Source organism: Panulirus ornatus, chromosome 23 (genome assembly GCF_036320965.1).
Source record: "Panulirus ornatus isolate Po-2019 chromosome 23, ASM3632096v1, whole genome shotgun sequence".
NCBI classification, from domain to species: Eukaryota; Metazoa; Arthropoda; class Malacostraca; order Decapoda; family Palinuridae; genus Panulirus; species Panulirus ornatus.
In genome coordinates, this window is record NC_092246.1 from 6,339,285 (window position 1) to 6,360,481 (window position 21,197).

A 21,197-nucleotide genomic window follows, 5' to 3' on the forward strand; every position below is an offset into this window, starting at 1 on the left:
ATGGATGAAGGCAAGCAATTTCAATATGTACATGTGTATATATGTATATGTCTGTGTATGTGTGAGCATATTATTTATTTACTACATATTTTATCACGCTTTGTTGCAATCACCCGAGTATATACATACATGTCCACAAACGCACATATACATACCTATACATTTCAATGTATACATATATATACATAAACAGACATATACATATATACACATGTACATAATTCACACTTGCTGCCTTTATTCATTTGCATCGCCACCCCGACACACATGAAATGACACCCCCCTCCCCCCGCACGCGTGTGAGATAGCGCTAGGAAAAGACAACAAAGGCCACATTCATTCATACTCAGTCTCTAGCTGTCATGTATAATGTACTGAAACCACAGCTCCCTTTCCACAACCAGGCCCCACAAAACTTTCCATGGTTTACCCAAGACGCTTCACATGCCCTGGTTCAATCCAGTGACAGCAAGTCAACCCCAGTATACCACATCATTCCAATTCACTCTATTCCTTGCATGCCTTTCACCCTCCTGCATGTTCAAGCCTCCATCGCTCAAAATCTTTTTCACTCCATCCTTCCACCTCCAATTTGGTCTCCCACTTCTTGTTCCCTCCACCTCTGACACATATATCCTCTTTGTCAATCTTTCCTCACTCATTCTCTCCATGTGACCAAACCATTTCAATACACCCTCTTCTGCTCTCTCAACCACACTCTTTTTATTACCACACATCTAGCTTACCCTTTCATTATTTACTCGATCAAATCACCTCACACCACATGTTGTCCTCAAACATCTCATTTCCAACACATTCACCCTCCTCCGCACAACCCTATCTATAGCCCATGCCTCACAACCATATATCATTGTTGGAACCAGTATTCCTTCAAATGTGCCCAGTTTTGCTCTTCGAGATAATGCTCTCGCCTTCCACACATTTTTCAACGCTTCCAGAACTTTCATCCCCTCCCCCACCCTGTGACTCACTTCCACTTCCATGGTTCCATCCGCTGCCAAATTCACTCCCAGATATCTAAAACACTTCACTTCCTCCAGTTTTTCTCCATTCAAACTTACCTTCCAAATGAGTTGTCCCTCTACCCTACTGTGCCTAATAACCTTGCTCTTATTCACATTTACTCTCAGCTTTCTTCTTTCACACACTTTACCAAACTCAGTCACCCAGCTTCTGCAGTTTCTCACCTGAATCTGCCACCAGCGCCGTATCATCAGCAAACAACAACTGACTCACTTCCCAAGCCCTCTCATCCACAGCAGACTGCATATTGCCTCTCTTTGCAAAACTCTAGCATTCACCTCCCTAACAACCCCATCCATAAACAAATTAAACAACCATGTCTGCCCTTATTCATTCCTGTCGCCACCCCGCCACACATGAAATGACAACCCCCTCCCCCGGCATGTGCTCGAGGTAGTGCTGGGAAAAGACAACAAAGGCCACATTCATTCATACTCAGTCTCTAGCTGTCATGTATAATGCACCGAAACCACAGCTCCCTTTCCACATCCAGGCCCCACAAAACTTTCCATGGTTGACCCCAGACGCTTCACATGCCCTGGTTCAATCCATTGACAGCACGTCGACCCCTGTATGCCATATCGGTCCAATTCACTCTATTCCTTGCATGCCTTTCACCCTCCTGCATGTTCAGGCCCCGATCACTAAAAATCTTTTTCACTCCATCTTTCCACCTCCAAGATGGTTTTGTAAACAGAGAAGGGGTAATGAAAGCTTTCCGGATGATGAAAGCCAGCTAGGCAGCAGGTTTGGATGGTACTGCAGTGGAATGTATTTATAAAGGGGGTGACTGTGTTGATGACTGGTTGGTAAGGATATTCAATGTTTGTATGGTTGATGGTGAGTGCCTGAGGATTGGTGGAATGAATTCAGAGTGCCTTTGTATAAAGGCAAAGGGGATAAAGTGAGTGTTCAAATTATAAAGGTATAAGTTAGTTGAGTCCTCCCTGGGGGTAGGGGAGAAAGAATACTTCCCACGTATTCCCTGCATGTCGTAGAAGGCGACTAAAAGGGAAGGGAGCAGGGGGCTGGAAATCCTCCCCTCTCATTTTTTTTTCCCCAAAAGAAGGAACAGAGAAGAGGGCCAGGCGAGGATATTCCCTCAAAGGCCCAATCCTCTGTTCTTAACGCTACCTCGCTAATGCGGGAAATGGCGAATAGTATGAAAGAAAGAAGTTAGTATGAAAGAAAGAAGTTAGTTGAGTATTCCTGGGAAATTATATGGGAGGGTATTGATTGAGAGGGTAAAGGCATGTACAGAGCATCAGATTGGGGAAGAGCAGTGTGATTTCAGAAGTGGTAGAGGATGTGTGGATCAGGTGTTTGCTTTGAAGAATGCATGAGAAATACTTATCATCAAAACAGATGGATTTGTATGTAGCATTTATCCCTGGGGAGAGAGGAGAAATAAAACTTTCCATGTATTCCCTGCATGTCATAGAAGGTGACCAAAAAGGGGAGGGAATGGGTGTCTGGAAATCCTCACCTCCCTTTTTCAATTTTCCAAAAGAAGGAACAGAGAAGGGGTTGTGACGATTTTCTCTCTAAAGCTCAGTCCTCTGTTCTTAACGCTACCTCGCTAATGAGGGAAATGGCGAATATGTATAAAATATATGTATGTGTAAGTGTATATGCATACATGTATACATATTATATATATATATTCACATATGTGGATGCCTTTCTTCATCTGTTTCCTGGTGGTACCTCACTGAAGCAGAAAACAACAATCAAGTATGAAAAAATATACATATACCTACACATACCAGTATATATATGAGAGTTACTGGACTCTGCCTGAACGAGATTACATCGAGAATAGAATGTCATCTTTTCTGAAGTATCATCACCAATGGACGAATAGAAGTAAATTCTCTCTCTAAAGGAGTCCATCATCTCCCTACTACTGATTGCAGCATAGCCTTAAAGTTGTAGGAGCCCCATGAATCACACATGCATAGATATATTCACATAAGCTCTTCTTTCAATTACCTTCCACTCTCTGCACACAGACATACACACATCATAACACTATGACTTGTGGTCCTGAGCGGTGGGGTGTGATCAGCTTCCCAAGTGATGCAGGAGCCTCACGTGGATAGAAAGGAGTTCTGGATAGGAAGTAAGCAATAAGTAAGCTCTTTGTCCTGCCTCACCAAATTACCATATAAAACAAGGAAATACCAATGGCATCAGCATTTCAATGTACTTTAATTTCCAAGGTAAAAACACTGACAATAAAAGTATGTATAGTACAATCTAAACTTTAAGGAATTATCACACAAGGAGAATATTAAATAAACACAGCAAAATAGAAAGCCAGAATGAAAACAATTGTTAAGAGCAGAATGAATTCTATAAACAAAACAAATTAAAAAAGCCAAATTCAAAACAGTGACTGTGAAGAGAGGAAAGAGTGTAATTTGAAACTGTGCAACCAGAAAAATAAACCCTTAGCCTTGGTGCAGTGTTAACAATCAAAATCAAAGAAATGTGCTTCCAGAGTTTTAAATCAAAGCAGTAGTTATTCATTTGTACATTTAATGCATGTACTTTTTACTAATAGTTGCTGGATTAATCAAATGAAGCTTAAAAATGAATAACTAATGTCGAAATCAAAGGGAAATACTTAAAACAGGAATGCTTAGGGAAACTGAACTACGCAACATCAATGCGATATTTTCGTCCATATTAACCTCTTCACATGGTTCCAAATCTTCATTAATGCTCATATTCATTCTTGAGCTATTACATGCCAAGGTGAAAGGACTGTCTTTGTTCTTGGATGGATTTATCAACTCCTCTTGCTATAGTGTAAAGTAAACAGATGAATGCATAAATAAAACTGAAATTAGGAAAAACAAGGAACAAATGAAAATGGGAAAAAATTATGATACATAAAAGAGAATAAAGCCATCTTCAAAGCATTAAGGACCATGCTTGTTTCAATTGTAGGCATTTAAAAGTAAGTGCATTTACAACTGATAAGACATTTTCACTCCACTGTAAAACAAAATGGTTATAAAATGGACAACAATAATCAGTCTAGGTTCACACAGAGATTTTTTGGTAGGGAACATAAATGATTAATAATGAACAACACTACCCCTATAAGCAGGCACATAAATTTCCTAGTGTTCTTTTGTAAAAATGGATTTTTTCAAGTAAAGGGAAAACATTATCTTTCATGAAATGAATGAGCGTCATATGAGAAAATCCAAATGGAGAAAAAATTGTACGTCTCAACTTACCCATGGAGAAATAACAACTGGTGGGAGCATAAACGATGAAAATGCATTGGCCATTACACATTCTAACAAATACAAGTCATACATGCCACTACCTTGTTATTTTGTTGGAGGGAGAACACATTTTCTTATTTCTAATACCATAAATCATAACTCTTACACACCTGTCACTTGCACAAACATCTCATCATAACTGTACAGAGAAAAAAATGTAAAGAGCTCACAGGGGGAAAAGTTTAGAAAAATGCCCAGTCTACGGCTGATAATGTCATACTAAGAGTAATGACATACTGCAAAATATGCAACCTCTTTCTTTATCCTACCCACTGTTAATCACAAACAATTAGTCTCTCAGACAGGATATTCATATAACATACTGTCAGATTCCTGTGAATCTGACATTCATCAATCAAACCAAGACTAAACATGCCATTTCCATTCTTTATACAGCACAATTCCATGGAAAACTGCACATAATATCTCAAAGGTTCATTCTCATACCACCAATATTCCGAACCAAGTTCATGATATACAATGACTGTAAACAAATTCTAAAATCATCTAAGGCTTTCTCAGCTATCCTTGACCATCTATCAAAAAACAACATATCACCAACCATACAATCCACACAAAAAATGAAATGAAAAATGTTTTACTTACATCTTTGCATGGCTGTACAGTGCAGTAGCGAACAGCACACTTGCCGTCATCCTCCCAAAAGGGACAGATAGTTTTCAAATTCACCTGTTGAAAATATTCAGTATGTACATGTGAGAAAGCACAACTACATAAACAGAGGCTAACACAGATGTGTACCAATAAAAGGCATGCAAACCTAATTATCAGTCCATTAAAATGACATGAAAATTAAGTACAAAGAAAGAGAATGGATACAGTTCTTCTCAATTTTGTAAAGGCATCTGATAAAAGTAAACCACTGAATTTGACTAAAGTAAGTACCTAAACCCAAAATCATGTGAAAAGTAGGAAGAGGAATTAAAGAAATTTCAACTAACAAAAAGTTCAATGTACTGCAGTAGCACATCGAACAATGTCAGATGATATCTTACAAGGGGAACCTTAAAGAATTGTGTTGGCCTCAATTCTCTTTATAATAATGACATGGACAGTGACACAGAAGTAAAGATAGCAAAGTAAGCTATGCTGATGACACTAAAGTAAGCAAAATAATCGTATCAAAATTTGATGAAATGGAGTTGTAAAAATACCTAGAAACAATATACAAATGAAAAGTTAACCTGACAACATTCAGTAAAGATAAATTTGGGTAAATAAGTTAAGAAATGAGGAAGAATATTATGGCAACACCATACAAAGGCCCAGCAGAGAAAGCAAGAGGATCCAAGACAAGGAGGAAAGATTTGCATGTCTTCATAAAAGAGAAACTAGGATTCAAGACATTTTAAAAAGATAATGCTATCGAGCCAAGTAATGACTGGTATGGTTCTGAAAACTTTCACTACATGAGAAAGAAAACTACTGATGTATGTGTTTGATGCATACAAAAGAAGTGTGTTAGTAAAAATGAACATAGTTGCAAGAAGTAGGCGATTAAGACTAATGCACAAGGCCTCAAGAGGACTAACAAAGAGACAAGTGTTTTGGGTGGAGATGAGCGAGTGTGTCAGCACTTTTGATGCAAGGGATTGGATATTAGTGATTAGTTATGAACTGATCAAAGAAAACCAAGGAAAGGTCTGTGGGATTTAGACTGGGATAAGGGATGCTTATTTCAGTGCATCATACATGAAAGTTATAGAGTGGGGGTGAACAAAAGAGGCCACTGTTCATTCTTCCCTAGAATTACCTTGCTATATGGGAAATGGCAAAAAGTACGAAAATAAAGGAATATTTTAAATTATACACAACTCTTTCTCCTGCCTTAGCAAGGTTCTGTCAGGAACAACAAAGAATGGCCTCATTTGCATTATACATTATATAGGTGCTTTGTGGAATTTTGTGAAAACAAAACCTACCCACCAAGGATAAGCCCCACACACTTTTTCTTGATTTACTTTAACTGCTTCATATATCTTGGTTCAGCTCAATGATAGCAACCCCAACACCTGCATATCATACTGATTCCAATCATTCTATCCCATGTATGTCTCCCTCTCCTTAATGTTCAGGCCCAGATATCCCGGTGCCATCCTTCCATCCCCTTCCCAGTTTCTCCCTCCTCCTTGCTCCCTCCCCCTTTGACCTTCTTTGCTTATCCTCTCCATGTGTTCAGACCATCTCAGCACACCCTGGTAAACTCTCTCGATGCCACACTTCTTACATCTTTATTCTTGACATGATCAACCCATCTCATGCCACATACTCTCCTCTAGCATGTAACTACAGTACTACTACCACTACTACTAAAAAATGATAATGATGCATATGACATTCATGTCCATATAACAAATACCAACACAATGACAACTAAACGTTCTTGTATTATTTACAAGCACCTGTTTTGAACAAGAAAAAGAATCCCATTGCACTCTCAACAAACAATTCACCTCTATCCAAATCCATGTATCACCTGCCTAATCATCCACGCTCATAGCAATGGATACAAACTCATGGACAAACATTTTACCTCAAATGAGGTGATGCAGTTTTTCAACAGTATTATTGCCATAAGGAATGATTTGCCAATTAGAGCACTTGAAAGCAGTAGTGCAGATACATTTGAGGAAAACTTGATGAAAATTTTGCTTTAAGTCCATGAATGACATTATGTACATCTACTTAGTCTCAGGAAGATTTTGCAAGCAGTACTCTTTGAATTCACTGTGTGGCTTCTAACTTTTACCACACAGCTCTGAGCCTCTTATATCTTCCACAGTCACAAACAGCCTTGAAAGATCCTAATACTGTGTCCCTGTTTGAATTCATTTGTATTTTGTATTCCTTTGTAAAGGCAACAAAATTACAAACCGCAAATTACAGAGCACTCATAACAACTGCCACTTGCTTGGCAACCAAAAAATTAGCATTTGCATAATATAACAATAATAATTCCCAAACAATCCCATATCAACATGTTTCAAACTTAATTCTTTTCAACAGCACAAGACCTCTACCACCTGAGCCAGTTCATTTGCAATCATGAACCTTTAAGAAGATATATGAAGTTGTTCCCTTCCTAATGCCTGCAGCTCCTCCTTCCTGTAATAAATGCATCATTGACAAAACATTCACACTGCACTAACTTGGCAAGCACTAAATAACCAACCAATTCTTTTTATAGACATGTACAAGTTACTCTTTCTCATATACACTCTTGACATCATCCATCTCTCTATCATTGCAAATATCTGATCAACATATCACATAACCCATCATGTGAAATGTGGAACAACATAAACACCGAACACCAACTCAACTATCCTGCAGTCATACTGTTAAGATAATCAAGCAATGTCACTGCCCTCCTTGATTTGTGGTGGATATGGCTAGCTTCTTGACTGATGAAGGAGACCCACAGAAGGGGCTTGTAGAGAGGGAAAGTTATCATATAAAATTCTGCATATTAATGCACATACATTTAGATAGGATTTATCTTAGGAGATAATACTAGGAGTAAAATTCTAACAACAGCTCTACATCTTACCTTCCAGTACCTGAAGAAGTTTTTCTGTAAAAGGCTATTGAGTCTCGGATAAATTCTGAGGTTGTTGAAACTGTCGATGGTCTCCACTGAGCATGAACAATCATCTACAGCACCTTTAAGCTATGGACAAAAGTACCACTTTTGTTAAACAGCATCCTGTGAAAAGCTAAGGTATCATAAAGCATGAACACAGAGTAAAATTATAAAAAGTTAAATACACAAACACAACTTCCTCATTTGCTAAATCTTAAAGTTAGGTATTTCATGATGAGAGTTTCTACAAGAATAGAATTTCAGGTGTTTAATTTGTTTATGGATAGGGTGGTTAGGGAGGTAAGTGCAAGAGTTTTGGAAAGTGGGGCAAGTATGCAGTCTGCTGGAGATGAAGGGCCTTGGGAGTGAGTCAGTTGTTTGCCAATGATACAGCACTGGTGGCCAATTCGAGTGAGAAACTGCAGAAGTTGGTGTCAATTTGGAAGTGTGTGAAAGGAGAAAGTTGAGAGTAAATGTGAATAAGAGCAAGGCAATTATTAGGTTCAGCAGAGCTGAAGGACATGTTAGTTGGGATGTGAGTTTGCATGGAGAAAAATTGGAGGAAATGGAGTGTTTTCAATATCTGAGAGTGGACTTAGCAGCAAATGGAGCCATGGAAGTGGAAGTGAGTAATAGGGTGGGGGAAAGGGTGAAGGTTCTGGGAGCAATGAACGTGGGGAAAGAGACAATGTTATCTCAGAATGCAAAAATGGGTATGTTTGAAGGAACAGTAGTTCCATAATATTATATAGATGTGAGGCATGGGCTATAGATAAGGTTGTATGGAGGAGGGTGGATGTGTTGGAAATTACGTTTGAGGACAATACATGGTGTGAAGTGGTTTGACCGAATAAGTAATGAAAGGGTAGAGAGATGTGTGGTAATAATAAGTGTAACTGAGAAGAAGAATGGTGTGTTGAAATGATTTAGACATACGGAGAGAACGAGAGAGAATAGGTTGACAAAGAGGATATATATGTCACAGGTGGAGGGAAAAATAAGTGGGAGACCAAATTGGAGGTGGAAGGGTGGAGTGAAAGAGATTTTGAGCAATTGGCGCCTGGACATACGAGGGTGAGAGGCGTGCAAGGAACAGAGTGCATTGGAATGATGTGGTACACCGGGGTCGATGTGCTGTCAATGGATTGAACCAGGGCATGTGAAACATCTGGGGTAAACCACGGGAAGGTCTGTGGGGCCTGGATGAGGATAGGGAATTGTGGTTTCGGTGCATTACACATGACAGCTAGAAACTGAGTGTGAACGAATGTGGCCTTTTTCTGTCTGTTTTCCTGATGCTACCATGCTGATGCAGGGGTGACGATACTGTTTCCTGTGGGGTGGGGTGGCGCCGGTAATGGATGGAGGCAAGCCAGTATGAATATGTGCATGTGCATATATGTATATGGCCATGTATGCATATGTATATGTTGATATGTACATGTATGTGTATGTGCATGAGTGGTTATACATATGTGTATACATGAAGAGATAAGTCTTTCTTTGCCTGTCTCCTGACGCTACCTCACAGACACTGGAAATGGTGATCAAGTAAAATAAATAATAAAAACCTTCATTTTCATACCTCTAAGGAAAATTCTTTTTATTTTCTTCCTACAGACCCATTTTCTTCCCCTTTAGCTCAACTCTCAGACCCCAACCATTCTACTTTCATTTGTGATTATGATTTAATAACTATGAATGTTCCACAAAAGTGAAACAATTGGGGTAAGGGTTATGAATAACAATTATTTATAGTAAACAAAAGTGAAACACCCGTAACAAAATCAACAAAACCTATGAAAACGTCACCCAACTTTCATAGTCGCTAAGATCTACGGTAAAAATATACTAACATTAATGTACTCTGCTACTGGAGACCATGTGGATTGGCAGCCTGAGGGGATGGTTTGGCACTGGTGTCATGAATTTGTCAACTGTTGGTAGAAATTCTTTGGCAATTGGTACAATGATCAATCTTATGTGTGTCTATTTGGACTAAAATATTCAAAATCAAAATAAATCTGTCAAGAAAGTTAGATTTTCATGGATTCTGTTGAGTTTTTAACAACCATTTTACCTCTGTTGCCATAACTAATCCATATTCTTGCTGATATTCTTGACCGTCATCAAAATTTACCTTATTCAATACCGCAGATTAAATTAACATTCCTGTTATGTTCTGCAGATGTTCACCTATTCTATACACAATACGCTAAAAATGTAAATCAAACTAGTTACTATGAGTAACTGCACTGGTAAAGGTATATACATTACCAGTTTACCCATGTATAAAAACTATCTTTATATACAGAGTGATTCTGGTCAGCAATGCTAATGTATGTAATGTTTAGGGAATGCAATAATGTTGAAGAACGTCATACAGAGAAATATGCTGTATTCTACAATGTTAGATAAGGCAATGATAGTGAGGGTTATGTATATAAAAGGAAAATACTGGGTTAATAAATGCAAAAGGAAGTAAAACAGACCAATCTAAAGTCGGTATATTTATATACATCTTTGGTACCTGCAGATGTTAAATGAAGTTTTCTGAATTTATGTTGATTCTTTTGAACTACTCAGCTAATCCCGCTTTAGACTAAGTCAGGTTTTTCTTTAACACCACATTTCCCATGTCTTATAGCCCTCCCACAGCCTATCATACCCTTACTGATATGAACGAGAGTTTCCTTGAATTTTACCTTCACATGTACTAGTGTTCATACCCTGTGATATGATTTCGCCGGTATACTAAGAAACTATAACTATGGTGGCTAATGAAAGTGCTTTGTATTGCAAATATGAAGTCTACCCTCATTCAGGCATAAAGTAATCTAACCTACCTTGAAACGTTTTTAATAAAACTCGTTTTACTACGTTTTTCTCTCGTTAAGAATTACACTATCATGATCAGAAATGTGGATGACCAGTGTAATACTCACTTTACGACTGAAAACAAACGTTGCATGTTCTCTGCTATGGAAAATGGGACAAAGGTTACTTGGTAGCAAGTTTTGATCAGTGTAACACTAAAAATAAGAATAACAAAGTGTGGAAACAGCATGTTTTAATCCCTTACCTGACAGAGACATCTATCCCTGGCAGATTTGTCCTTTATCGTGGATTTTGAGCCATACCACTGCCCTCTTGACGTTCCAAGTAACACTAGTCCTAAGAAAACACTAACAAGAGTCCTTGACCACATTATGATGAAGATAATTTAACAAAACTCGTCGGGATGGGGAAAAAATCACTCTTGTCTGTGATAAAAGTGAGAAGGTGTGAGTACAATGCCACCACATTCAGGTATGAACCATTACCACTACCACCCAGCTGGCTACTGACCGCCGCCCGTCACTCACCGCTCTCTTGCGTCAGCTGGGCCGCCTCCCTCCCCACTGTAAACACTATTACGCAACACAAAGTAGTTTTTCAAACATGACTAAAGTCATGATTGTAAATGTCTCCAAACGCACTCAGAGGTAAAATTTCAGAGTGTTTTGATATTACTCTACGCGTCTTATTCGCCCTCTCGATTCTAGAGGGTATGTGATCTTATAATATTATATCATTGGAAGAATACATCTGAGGGGGTTTGTCTGACGTGTACAAACTCTCGCCTAATAGTCCCGCGACATTTGAAATTACTCACATGGTGACTTAAAGGTAAGAAAATGATGTGTATTCACCCTCTATTTAATGAATACTGTATTAGAAACCTAGTGTTAGAAATGTATTACAAAATTACAGACTGGCAAAGATCAGGGATTTGCTGTCGGGTTGCGTTTCCATACCGAGGCTAATTACTTCAGATATAAGACAAATTACTGGAAAAGGAACACACACACACACACACAAAAAAATATGTCTGATGTTGAAGACTAGGAGGATTATTGTCACAACCGTAAATCTTCATTAACTCTTTACAGACTTAATATTTTTCGACTCTTCTGATCTAAGTTAGCTAAGGCTATAAGTGAGTGTTCCTCTAGGGTATTATTCCCCTTCAGGCACTACCTTACATACTTATAATTCTTTATCTAATAATGACCCACCATCCACGTGAATTGTAATCTTACGACTCTTGGGGAAATCCCTCGACTCATGTGGGAAAATAGTTCAAGAACAGAACTGGTTCTCCCGCAGCTTGTGTGTACAAGATGTGTCTGTATTTGATTTCCTATTTGTGCACTAAATGTTTCACTGTTATCCGTTCCTAACTTTTAACTTTTGTCATACAGTATTTTTTTTTATTATTATTAATGTTTCCAGTATTTGCCATTTGGCCCGGCCCTCATGCCCAAAGGAAGCCTTAAACTTTGCATAGAAAAAGTTAGAAAAAACATTTGTTATAGAAAAAACATTCAACTCATTTAAATTTTTTGGTCTAGTGACCATATTAATTTGTTATCATGTGTTATATTTTTCACATTTTTCACGTTTTTAATGTTTTTAACATCTCAAAAAAAATCTATTATTACTTGTTAAGGCTTCATTTGGTTTTATTAAGCATTGTTCATGTGATATACACCAATTCTCTCGTTTTATATTTGTTACGTTTTATATCAATGTACTAAAAATCTAATAATTTTGCTGTCCAGATGCACCCCTTACTTTGTGATAGCGATTAGCGTTCATGGTGTCATACTTCAATTTAGATTTAGTGGTCATTGTGAATATTTTCGAGAGCATCTTTTTTTCGCCCATACACTTGAAAATCATTTTAATATTGGCCCGTATAAATGGCTTACTTCCCCAGTAACTGTGAATATGTGCTTCTCGGGTTAAGTCAGGAACTATATCAGCCCCTATATCAAACCATATCAAACAATAACACATTTCTACCATACTTAGACCATACCAAACAATAACACATTTCTGCCATACTTAGACCATACCAAACAATAACACATTTCTACCATACTTAGACCATACCAAACAATAACACATTTCTACCATACTTAGACCATACCAAACAAATAACACTGCTACCAGAAGTAGACCATACCAACTTCAGTTTTTTTTCATTAAAATATATGGACGAATACGAATGTTTCCATTAGTTTCACCTATAGTGCCCCTTCCAAGCTGAGGACACTTCGCTTAAATGGACGATTTATGAGAAGTCGTTAACCTTCAGAATGAGTGATTTTGTAGCTTCAGGGAGATGTAGACATACTTTCTGCCCTAAAAAGAATGAATGAAAACGTAGTTGTCGGCATATATTTCTGAAAAGAATAGATCGTATAATAACTATGTTGACATCCAAAGTGAGGTAGTTTTAATTTTCAACGCAAATGAATTTTTACGCAAGGAAAAACATATTAGGGTAGGTCACCGGTGTTGCGTCAGGTGCGTCACCGTCTCTTGACATTCGATTGGAACGCACCCACCACATTCCACCTCCTCACCCCCGACGGCGGTGCAAGTGGAAAGCCACCACACCACATCTTTAATACACGTCATTATTCGGAGTCTGGACTGTATGACAGGGTATCATATAAGTTATTTTTATTAGTCAGGGTTAGATATTGTTCTTATTAGATGATGAAGACTGATTTCATGTAGATAAATGCTCTGGCGATCCGTTACGTGACCAGAGCCGCCGCGCGTTCGAGAGGTTCCTGCCAAACTCCGTGCTGTATGGCACGTAATCTTTTTTCCCCCTCCATTTTTTTTTATATATTTCCTTTGATATACATAATATCATTCCCAGATAAGTCATCTACATGACTCTCACTTAATGGTTCCATGAATATTGTACGAGGGAGACTTCACGTTCATAACTGATAAGCGTGGAAACACACACACACACACAAAAAAGAGAAAAACATCCGGTGTGACCCACAACGAGACAGACTCTCATTAAAGGTGTCACAGATGAAAGCTGGAAGAGAGAGAGAGAGAGAGAGAGAGAGAGAGAGAGAGAGAGAGAGAGAGAGAGAGAGAGAGAGAGAGAGAGAGAGAGAGAGAGAGAGAGAGTCTCATACTCCTAGCCATAAGGAAGATAACAGGAGATAGAATGGATAAGAAAGAAAAGAAGAATCCTAGATCTAACGGGCACAAGCATCTTTCCCCGTAGATCAGGGAACACTCAGCCTCACTCGACTGATAAACAAACTCAGCTGCCCAAAGATTTTACTTCTTAACTCATAACTCATAACTCATGAGTAAGAACTGGACTCATGAAGAAGTTATGCTATATTCCAATCAGTATGGTTGAGGAAGCACAATCATATATATATATATATATATATATATATATATATATATATATATATATATATATATATATATATAAGATGCCAGATAGATGCCTCCGTGCAATTGGACGAATTAAAAGGTAGAATAATAGCTTTGTGTCCCGTAATGTTTTTATGAATGAGCCCTTTCTTACTCTGTTCCTGGCGCTACCTCGCTAACTCGGGAAACGAAGAACAAGTACGAGAAAGGCGTTCAGTTAGAAACAGTAAAGGGAGAACAATGTGATAAGAGAGGATGAGCGGGGAAATATAAGTTTGTTACGAGGAAAAAAAAAAGACTTGGCTGTTGTTGTTATGGGATGGAAAGTTGAATGGTGGTACTGGGAGAGCAGGTAGTTATTGAGAGGAAGTTGCTGGTTATAATGGAAGGGAGGGAGAGGATGGTGGTCGTGTAGGACAGCGGGGTGTTGGTTACAAAAAAGGAAATGGAAGGGGTGATGTGAAACGAGAGATGGAAGAGCAGTATAAAGACAAAGAAGTTTGAGAAAATGGGGAAAAGATGTTAAAAGAAACAGAATAGGCTTAATGAGCAGCTCAGACAGGGAATTAGATAAAATTAGACTGAGATGAAAACCGGCTTTTATTTAAAGGTAAATTCATCATACTCGGATAAAAATAGTGACTGTGTTGAAATGCAGGTAGGAGTGGCTGCTGGGTACACAATGATAAGCAGCCGGTCTTGGGTCTCGTCTACAGTGCGTTATTAGATATATGTCAGATCCCACATCTCCCTTCCATCATTCTCATCCGTCTAGTACAGGAGGATGAGAATTGCGTCATTTTTTTCCATCCCGTGATCAACAGCAAGATCGTTTTACGTAACAAAACATAATCGAATAAAATGAAAAAAAAAGATGATGATAGTTTCCTTAAGCGATGGAAATAAGCTGAAAATTTCTTGGGGGAAAACTTGTTTCTTTATTAATTAATATTAATCAGTTGGTGTCGGAAAAAAAAAGAAATGGTGATTACCGGTTAAGATGCATGCGGCAAGTTCGCCTGCGGTGTTATCTGTGTTGGGTGAGCAAGCAAGACTTGCATCACCCATGGGAGAGTGGTGTTCGTGCTCCCTGGCACGGTGTCCTGCCTCTTCCCACAGAACTTAAGTTAACAATACTAGTTTTGTGAGTTAACTTAATATGATACACACTGTCAGCTTCGTTAGAATTTCACAATGCTGACTCAAAATTCGTAAGTTTAAACTCACAAAGGGGTTTGAACTATGCTTGTATGGATTAAGTTTTCCAGCACTAGGTCTTCAACTTTTACGGTGGCCCCCCCTTTTTTTTCTAATCATTTAAATGTAGGAACATGTACTGGCATCGTAGCATGTCCCTGTTTATCCTGGAGAGAATACTGTATAAGCCCAGGTCTGTAAACATCAGCATTAAGATGACATCGACTCATTTAACAGTTTTACTGGTAACTTCTGGTGATGGAAGGAACCTGTAAACAGTTCTCGTGCCCTTGATGTAACCAGGTTTTAGTAATAAAAGTATTTTATCACAAAGGGAATGATTGCAGAAAACTTAATCTGCAGTGAAAGAGAAGAAGTAAATTTCCAGTGCCTGCGTTCACAACGATTTTCTAGATGATTTAGGAGGTACAGGTTCAGCCAGCGAAGTTTATCGTCTCATCACAACGATAGCGATCATTGATTATCTTCAGCCATGAGTAAAAGCCACACCTGTGAGAGGATTGGGTTGATCAGACATGGGACTGGGTGGGTTGGATGTGCAAATATATATATATATATATATATATATATATATATATATATATATATATATATATATATATATATATATATATACAAAGACTGGTTGAGAGAGCAGAAGAGAGTGTATTGAAATGGTTTGGTCACATGGAGAGAATGACTGAAGAAAGATTGACAAATAGGATATATGTGTAAGAGGAGGTGGGAACGAGAAGTGGGAGACCAAATTGGATGTGAGAGGATGGAGTGAAAAAGATTTTGAGCGACTGGGGCCTGAACATGCTGGAGGGTGAAAGGCGTGCAAGGAATAGAGTGAATTGGAACGATGTGGTATACCGGGGTCGACGTGCTGTCGTTGGATTGAACCAGGGCATGTGAAGTGTCGGATAAGGCATGGAAAATTTTGTTTGAGCCGACATTTCGTGGTTAAAGTTGTCATATGTGACTTTTTCACCCAAGCCAGTGAACTTGACAAAGAAAAGAACTAGTTCTCTCAGTGTTCAGCTCCAGAATGGCATATCTGCAGGTGACGAATCACGTAGAATACAATCAAGATTCGTCCGTTTCATATCCTTTCCAAGTGAATTTTTTTATATTTTTTTTTTTCGAGGACTTAAGTTTGTTTTTCAACTTTAGTGTGAAAGGCGTATTTCTTTTTTCTTTATGCGTGCAGATCCCCGCCCCCATGAGAGCGGGCCCCGTAGCATATGCTAGCTATGCTGATACACTAATCCAGCACCGAGGCTGGGTTAATGGACCATTACCTGCGGGCGCCCACATTTCCAAGCCGATGTGTTATTCATCTCCTCCATTACTTGGACCTACCTTTGCAGTATGGGACCAATTCCCCCAATGTCTTAGGCAATAAACCCTTCTCAATCATGACTCTCAATTCCGGTTGCAACCATCAAACACAGTGGTAAACACTCGCTCTGTCTAGAGATGATCCTGGTTGCCACAGGCGCATTCATACACGCTTAATTCTTGGGCATGCAACCTTAGGATTTCTCCCACGGGTTAATGCAGCTGCAAGGTTGCGCTATAATCAGCAACAGGGAATTGATGGATTCTTTTAGAGTTAAACGTTCCTCGGCGAGATTGTACTCCTTGTCCTCCACTGATAGAGATACATCCTTGTCGAAGGTGTCTTTTCATTCACGTGCAGGCGGAATGCGGCAGCCTCCATTCATATATATATATATATATATATATATATAAATTTCTCTGTTAATAGAAGCCGTTATTTCAGAATCATCTGTTTTAATAAGGGCCTATGGGCTGATTATACACCCTTTGATGTGTAAGGGTTGGAGGCAGAACCTAAACGTCACAAGGTCACGGGTGCACTGAAAAGTGTGTCGGTGTGTGTAAGGCCAACCATGGAGGCAATATGGTAGAGCAGCTCCGACACTGCTGTTTGGGTGCTAGGTTTAGCGGCCGTATATGTAGAAGAACGGGAGGGGGTGAACGTGTTGGACATGACATGCCTGACGGACAAGAGGACAATGCGTTGGGTGAGAAGGCTTGACTGTGTGGGCAATGAGAGTGTACGAGAGAAGTATAGCACTATATGCGGAGAATGTTTTGAGGGAGTTGAGAGGGTCGGAAGAGTAGTGATGACATACTTGCTGATAGGATATATGACTCAGAAGTGGAGGGCACAAGGCTCAGGAGAATGAATTAAATGATCGATTGAGAGGCTGGGAGTTACCGGGGCCCGAAGGTTGGAGAGACTGGAGCGATGTGGTATATAAGAAGGCGACGTTCTGTGAATGGGCTAGACCAAAGGATATGAAGTACTCAGGGAAATCCAAGGGAAGGTCTTTGGGGCTTGGCTGTGGGTAGGGGACTCTGGTTTCAGTGCAGCATATATGACATACTAGAAGGCGGATGTGTGCGAATGAGGCCATTCCTCGTCTGTTCTTGACGCTAACTGTTGTTTCCAGTGGGACAAGGTGGAGTGGAGAATGGTTGACGGCGAACAAGTATGAATAATTACACACACACACACACACACACACACACACACACACACACACACACTCAGGTTCTGGGAGTGTTGAAGGATGTGTGAAAGGCGATAACGTTATCTAAGAGAGCAAAAATGAGTATGTTTGAAGGAATAGTGGTTCCAACAATGTTATATGGTTGCGAGGCATGGGCTATAGATAGGGTTGTGCGTAGGAGGGTGGATGTGTCGGAAATGAGATGTTCGAGGACAATATGTGGTGTGAGGTGGTTTGATCAGGTAAGTAATGAAAGGGTAAGAGAGATGTGTGGTGATAAAAAGAGTGTGGTTGAGAGAGCAGAAGAGGGTTTTGAAATGGTTAGGTCACATGGAGAGAATGAGTGAGGAAAGATTGACCAAGAGGATATATGTGTCAGAAGTGGAGGGAACGAGGAGAAGTGGGAGACCAAATTGGAGGTGGAAGGATGGAGTGAAAAAGATTTTGATCGATCGGGGCCTGAACATACATGAGTGTGAAAGGCGTGCAAGGAATAGGGTGAATTGGAACGATGTGGTATACCGGGGTCGACTTGCTATCAATGGATTGAACCAGAGCACGTGAAAGGTCTTGGGTAAACCATGAAAAGTCTTGTGGGGCCTGGATGTGGAAAGGGAGCCGTGGTGTCGGTGCATTACACATGACAGCTAGAGGCTGAGTGTGGACGAATGTGGCCTTTGTTGTATTTTGCTAGCGCTACCTCGAGCGCGCGCGAGCGCGCGCGTGCGGGTGGGTGGGTTGCAGTTTTTCATGTGTGGTGGGGTGGCGATAAGTTCCCTAGTGCACTTTCGTGTAATAATCTCATCGTCAAGGGAGATAAAAGAATGAGACAGAAGTCGTGGAACAGTCAGTTGATATTCAAGGAAGAGACGTTACCCAAACACTACTGTCTGGTAACGCTTGTTTACCAATGGCGTCTTAGCTACGTCTCTTCCCTGTATATCAACTGACTGTTGTTACGTCTTCTGTCCCATTCTTGTATCTCCCCTGACGATGTGATCATTATACGAATGTGCACTTTGGGAACTTATTGTGTTTCATTTTCCTAATGGTTTTATGCATGTACTAGATCACTCGCACCACTGCAACCTCTTGCAATACATATGTTGCAATGGCGTCCTAGCCACGTCTCTTCGTTGTGTATCAACTGACTTATATTTCTTTCTTGTATCTCCCCTGGTGATGTGATTATTACAAGAAAGTGCACTTGGGAAGTTATCTTGTTTCATTTTCTCCGAGGACTCATAGGAATATACTTGATCATGCGCAAGATTATGATCCTTTGCAATATATATATATATATATATATATATATATATATATATATATATATATATATATATATATATATATATATATATATATATATATATATATTTCTTTTCTCTTCTTTCTTTTAAACTATTCGCCATTTCCCGCGTTAGCGAGGTAGCATTAAGAACAGAGGACTGGGCCTTTGAGGGAATACCCTCACGTGGCCCAATTCTCTGTTCCTTCTTTTGGAAAATTAAAAAAAAAACGAGAGGGGAGGATTTCCAGCCCCCCGCTCCCTCCCCTTTTAGTCGCCTTCTACGACACGCAGGGAATACGTGGGAAGTATTCTTAATCCCCTATCCCCAGGGATAATATATATATATATATATATATATATATATATATATATATATATATATATATATATATATATATATATATATATATATATATATATATGTATATATTAGAGGCACCTTCCTCCTACACTGCCACAGCTGCTGGTGAGAGGGGGGTTGGGGGGAAACTCACATGAATACCATGATACACATGTGTTGCCTCACACCTTGTACTGGGCGTCCACACACCCACCCACTTGTCCTTACACGATCACGCTAGGTTTATGAGCGCGTTCTTACCCAGCTGTGGCAAGATGATAGATGTTCTGGATAGATATGTTCCTAGGAGAGTCATGCATCACATGCATGTTTCGTATGTTGTATGCATGTTAAAGACGCATGTCTACACAGCTGTTCTGACAAGACGATGCGATGCCTGGATACATATGTAGTGAGTTTCTCATGATATCGACTTACACCTGGGTTTATTCACTGTTGAGTGTATTCACTGTTGGGTGAGAGCGCCTGTTTGTTACCTGTTTGTTCTACGGTAACGAGAGGAGAGTTCTAGTACATTCCTGATGATATTGTCCTTAAGGACTGTGTCGTTTTACCGAAGGATCGTACCGTCGTGTTGAAGGACGGTACAGACGCGCTCGAGTCGTATCTGTCGTGGTTGAGGCTCATGCCGTCGTTCGCGAGAGTCGTACTGTTGTGCTCAAGGGTCGTACCATCGCACTCAGGAGTCGTACTGTCGTGTTCGAGAGTCGTACTGTTGTGCTCAAGGATCGTCACGTCGCACTCAGGAGTCGTACCGTCGTGTTCGAGAGTCGTACCGTCGTGTTCAAGGGTCGTACTGTCGTGCTCGAAAGTCGTATCATAGTGCTCAAGGATCGTACCGTCATGCTCAAGGGTTGTATCATTGTGCTCAAGGGTCGTACCGTCGTGCTCAAGGGTCATTATGCAGAGGTAGCGCGTAGGGATCACCGCACGTCTTACTGGTTTTAAGCAAACTGCTTCTCTGGGCCACCATTACCTTTGCCCTGATCTTCATTTATTGACCCCAGTCACGAGTCTGATGTGTGTGTGTGTGTGTGTGTGTGTGTGTGTGTGTGTGTGTGTGTGTGTGTGTGTGTGTGTGTGTGTGTGTGTGTGTATGTGTGTGTGTGTGTGTGTGTGTGTGTGTGTGTGTGTGTGTGTGTCCGCACTTCCTGTGTGCACATGTTTCTGAAGCCTCCAGGCATTCTATGAAAACATTTTCATTTTGTAATTTTTTTTCTTTCTTTTTTTTTATGACATTCGCAGGCTTTCGTGCGACGTGTTTATAGTCTCTCTCTCTCTCTCTCTCTCTCTCTCTCTCTCTCTCTCTCTCTCTCTCTCTCTCTCTCTCTCTCTCTCTCTCTCTCTCTCTCTCTCTCTCACGACAGTTGATTTTGAAGTAGTTCACTCATCCTCTCCTCGTACGGTTCCTCTTCGTCTGTGTACGTGGGCTTCTCTTCGTCTGTGTACGTGGGCTTCTCTTCGTCTGTGTACGTGGGCTTCTCTTCGTCTGTGTACGTGGGCTTCTCTTCGTCTGTGTACGTGGGCTTCATGATTTATCTTCGTCTGTGTACGTGGGCTTCACGATTTATCTTCGTCTGTGTACGTGGGCTTCATGATTTGGGGT

General features: G+C 39.9%; 1 protein-coding gene across 2 annotated transcripts in view; it reads right to left on the bottom strand.

Annotated features, from left to right (window-relative positions):
* Ero1L (endoplasmic reticulum oxidoreductin-1-like protein) overlaps window positions 1-11,322 on the bottom strand; it is a 37,061-nt gene extending 25,739 nt beyond the window's left edge. Inside the window, exons 1-4 of one of the 2 annotated variants that reach the window (XM_071676495.1) lie at window positions 11,033-11,294; window positions 7,918-8,037; window positions 4,953-5,036; window positions 3,741-3,851 (exon numbers count right to left, since the gene is read on the bottom strand). In XM_071676495.1, the coding sequence (XP_071532596.1) occupies window positions 3,741-3,851; window positions 4,953-5,036; window positions 7,918-8,037; window positions 11,033-11,158 (441 nt within the window). In that variant the 5' untranslated portion in view covers window positions 11,159-11,294. Of the gene's footprint in view, window positions 1-3,740; window positions 3,852-4,952; window positions 5,037-7,917; window positions 8,038-11,032 lie in introns of both variants that reach the window. The other variant, XM_071676497.1, reaches the window with a different exon arrangement.
* Between the last annotated feature and the right edge of the window lie 9,875 nt (window positions 11,323-21,197).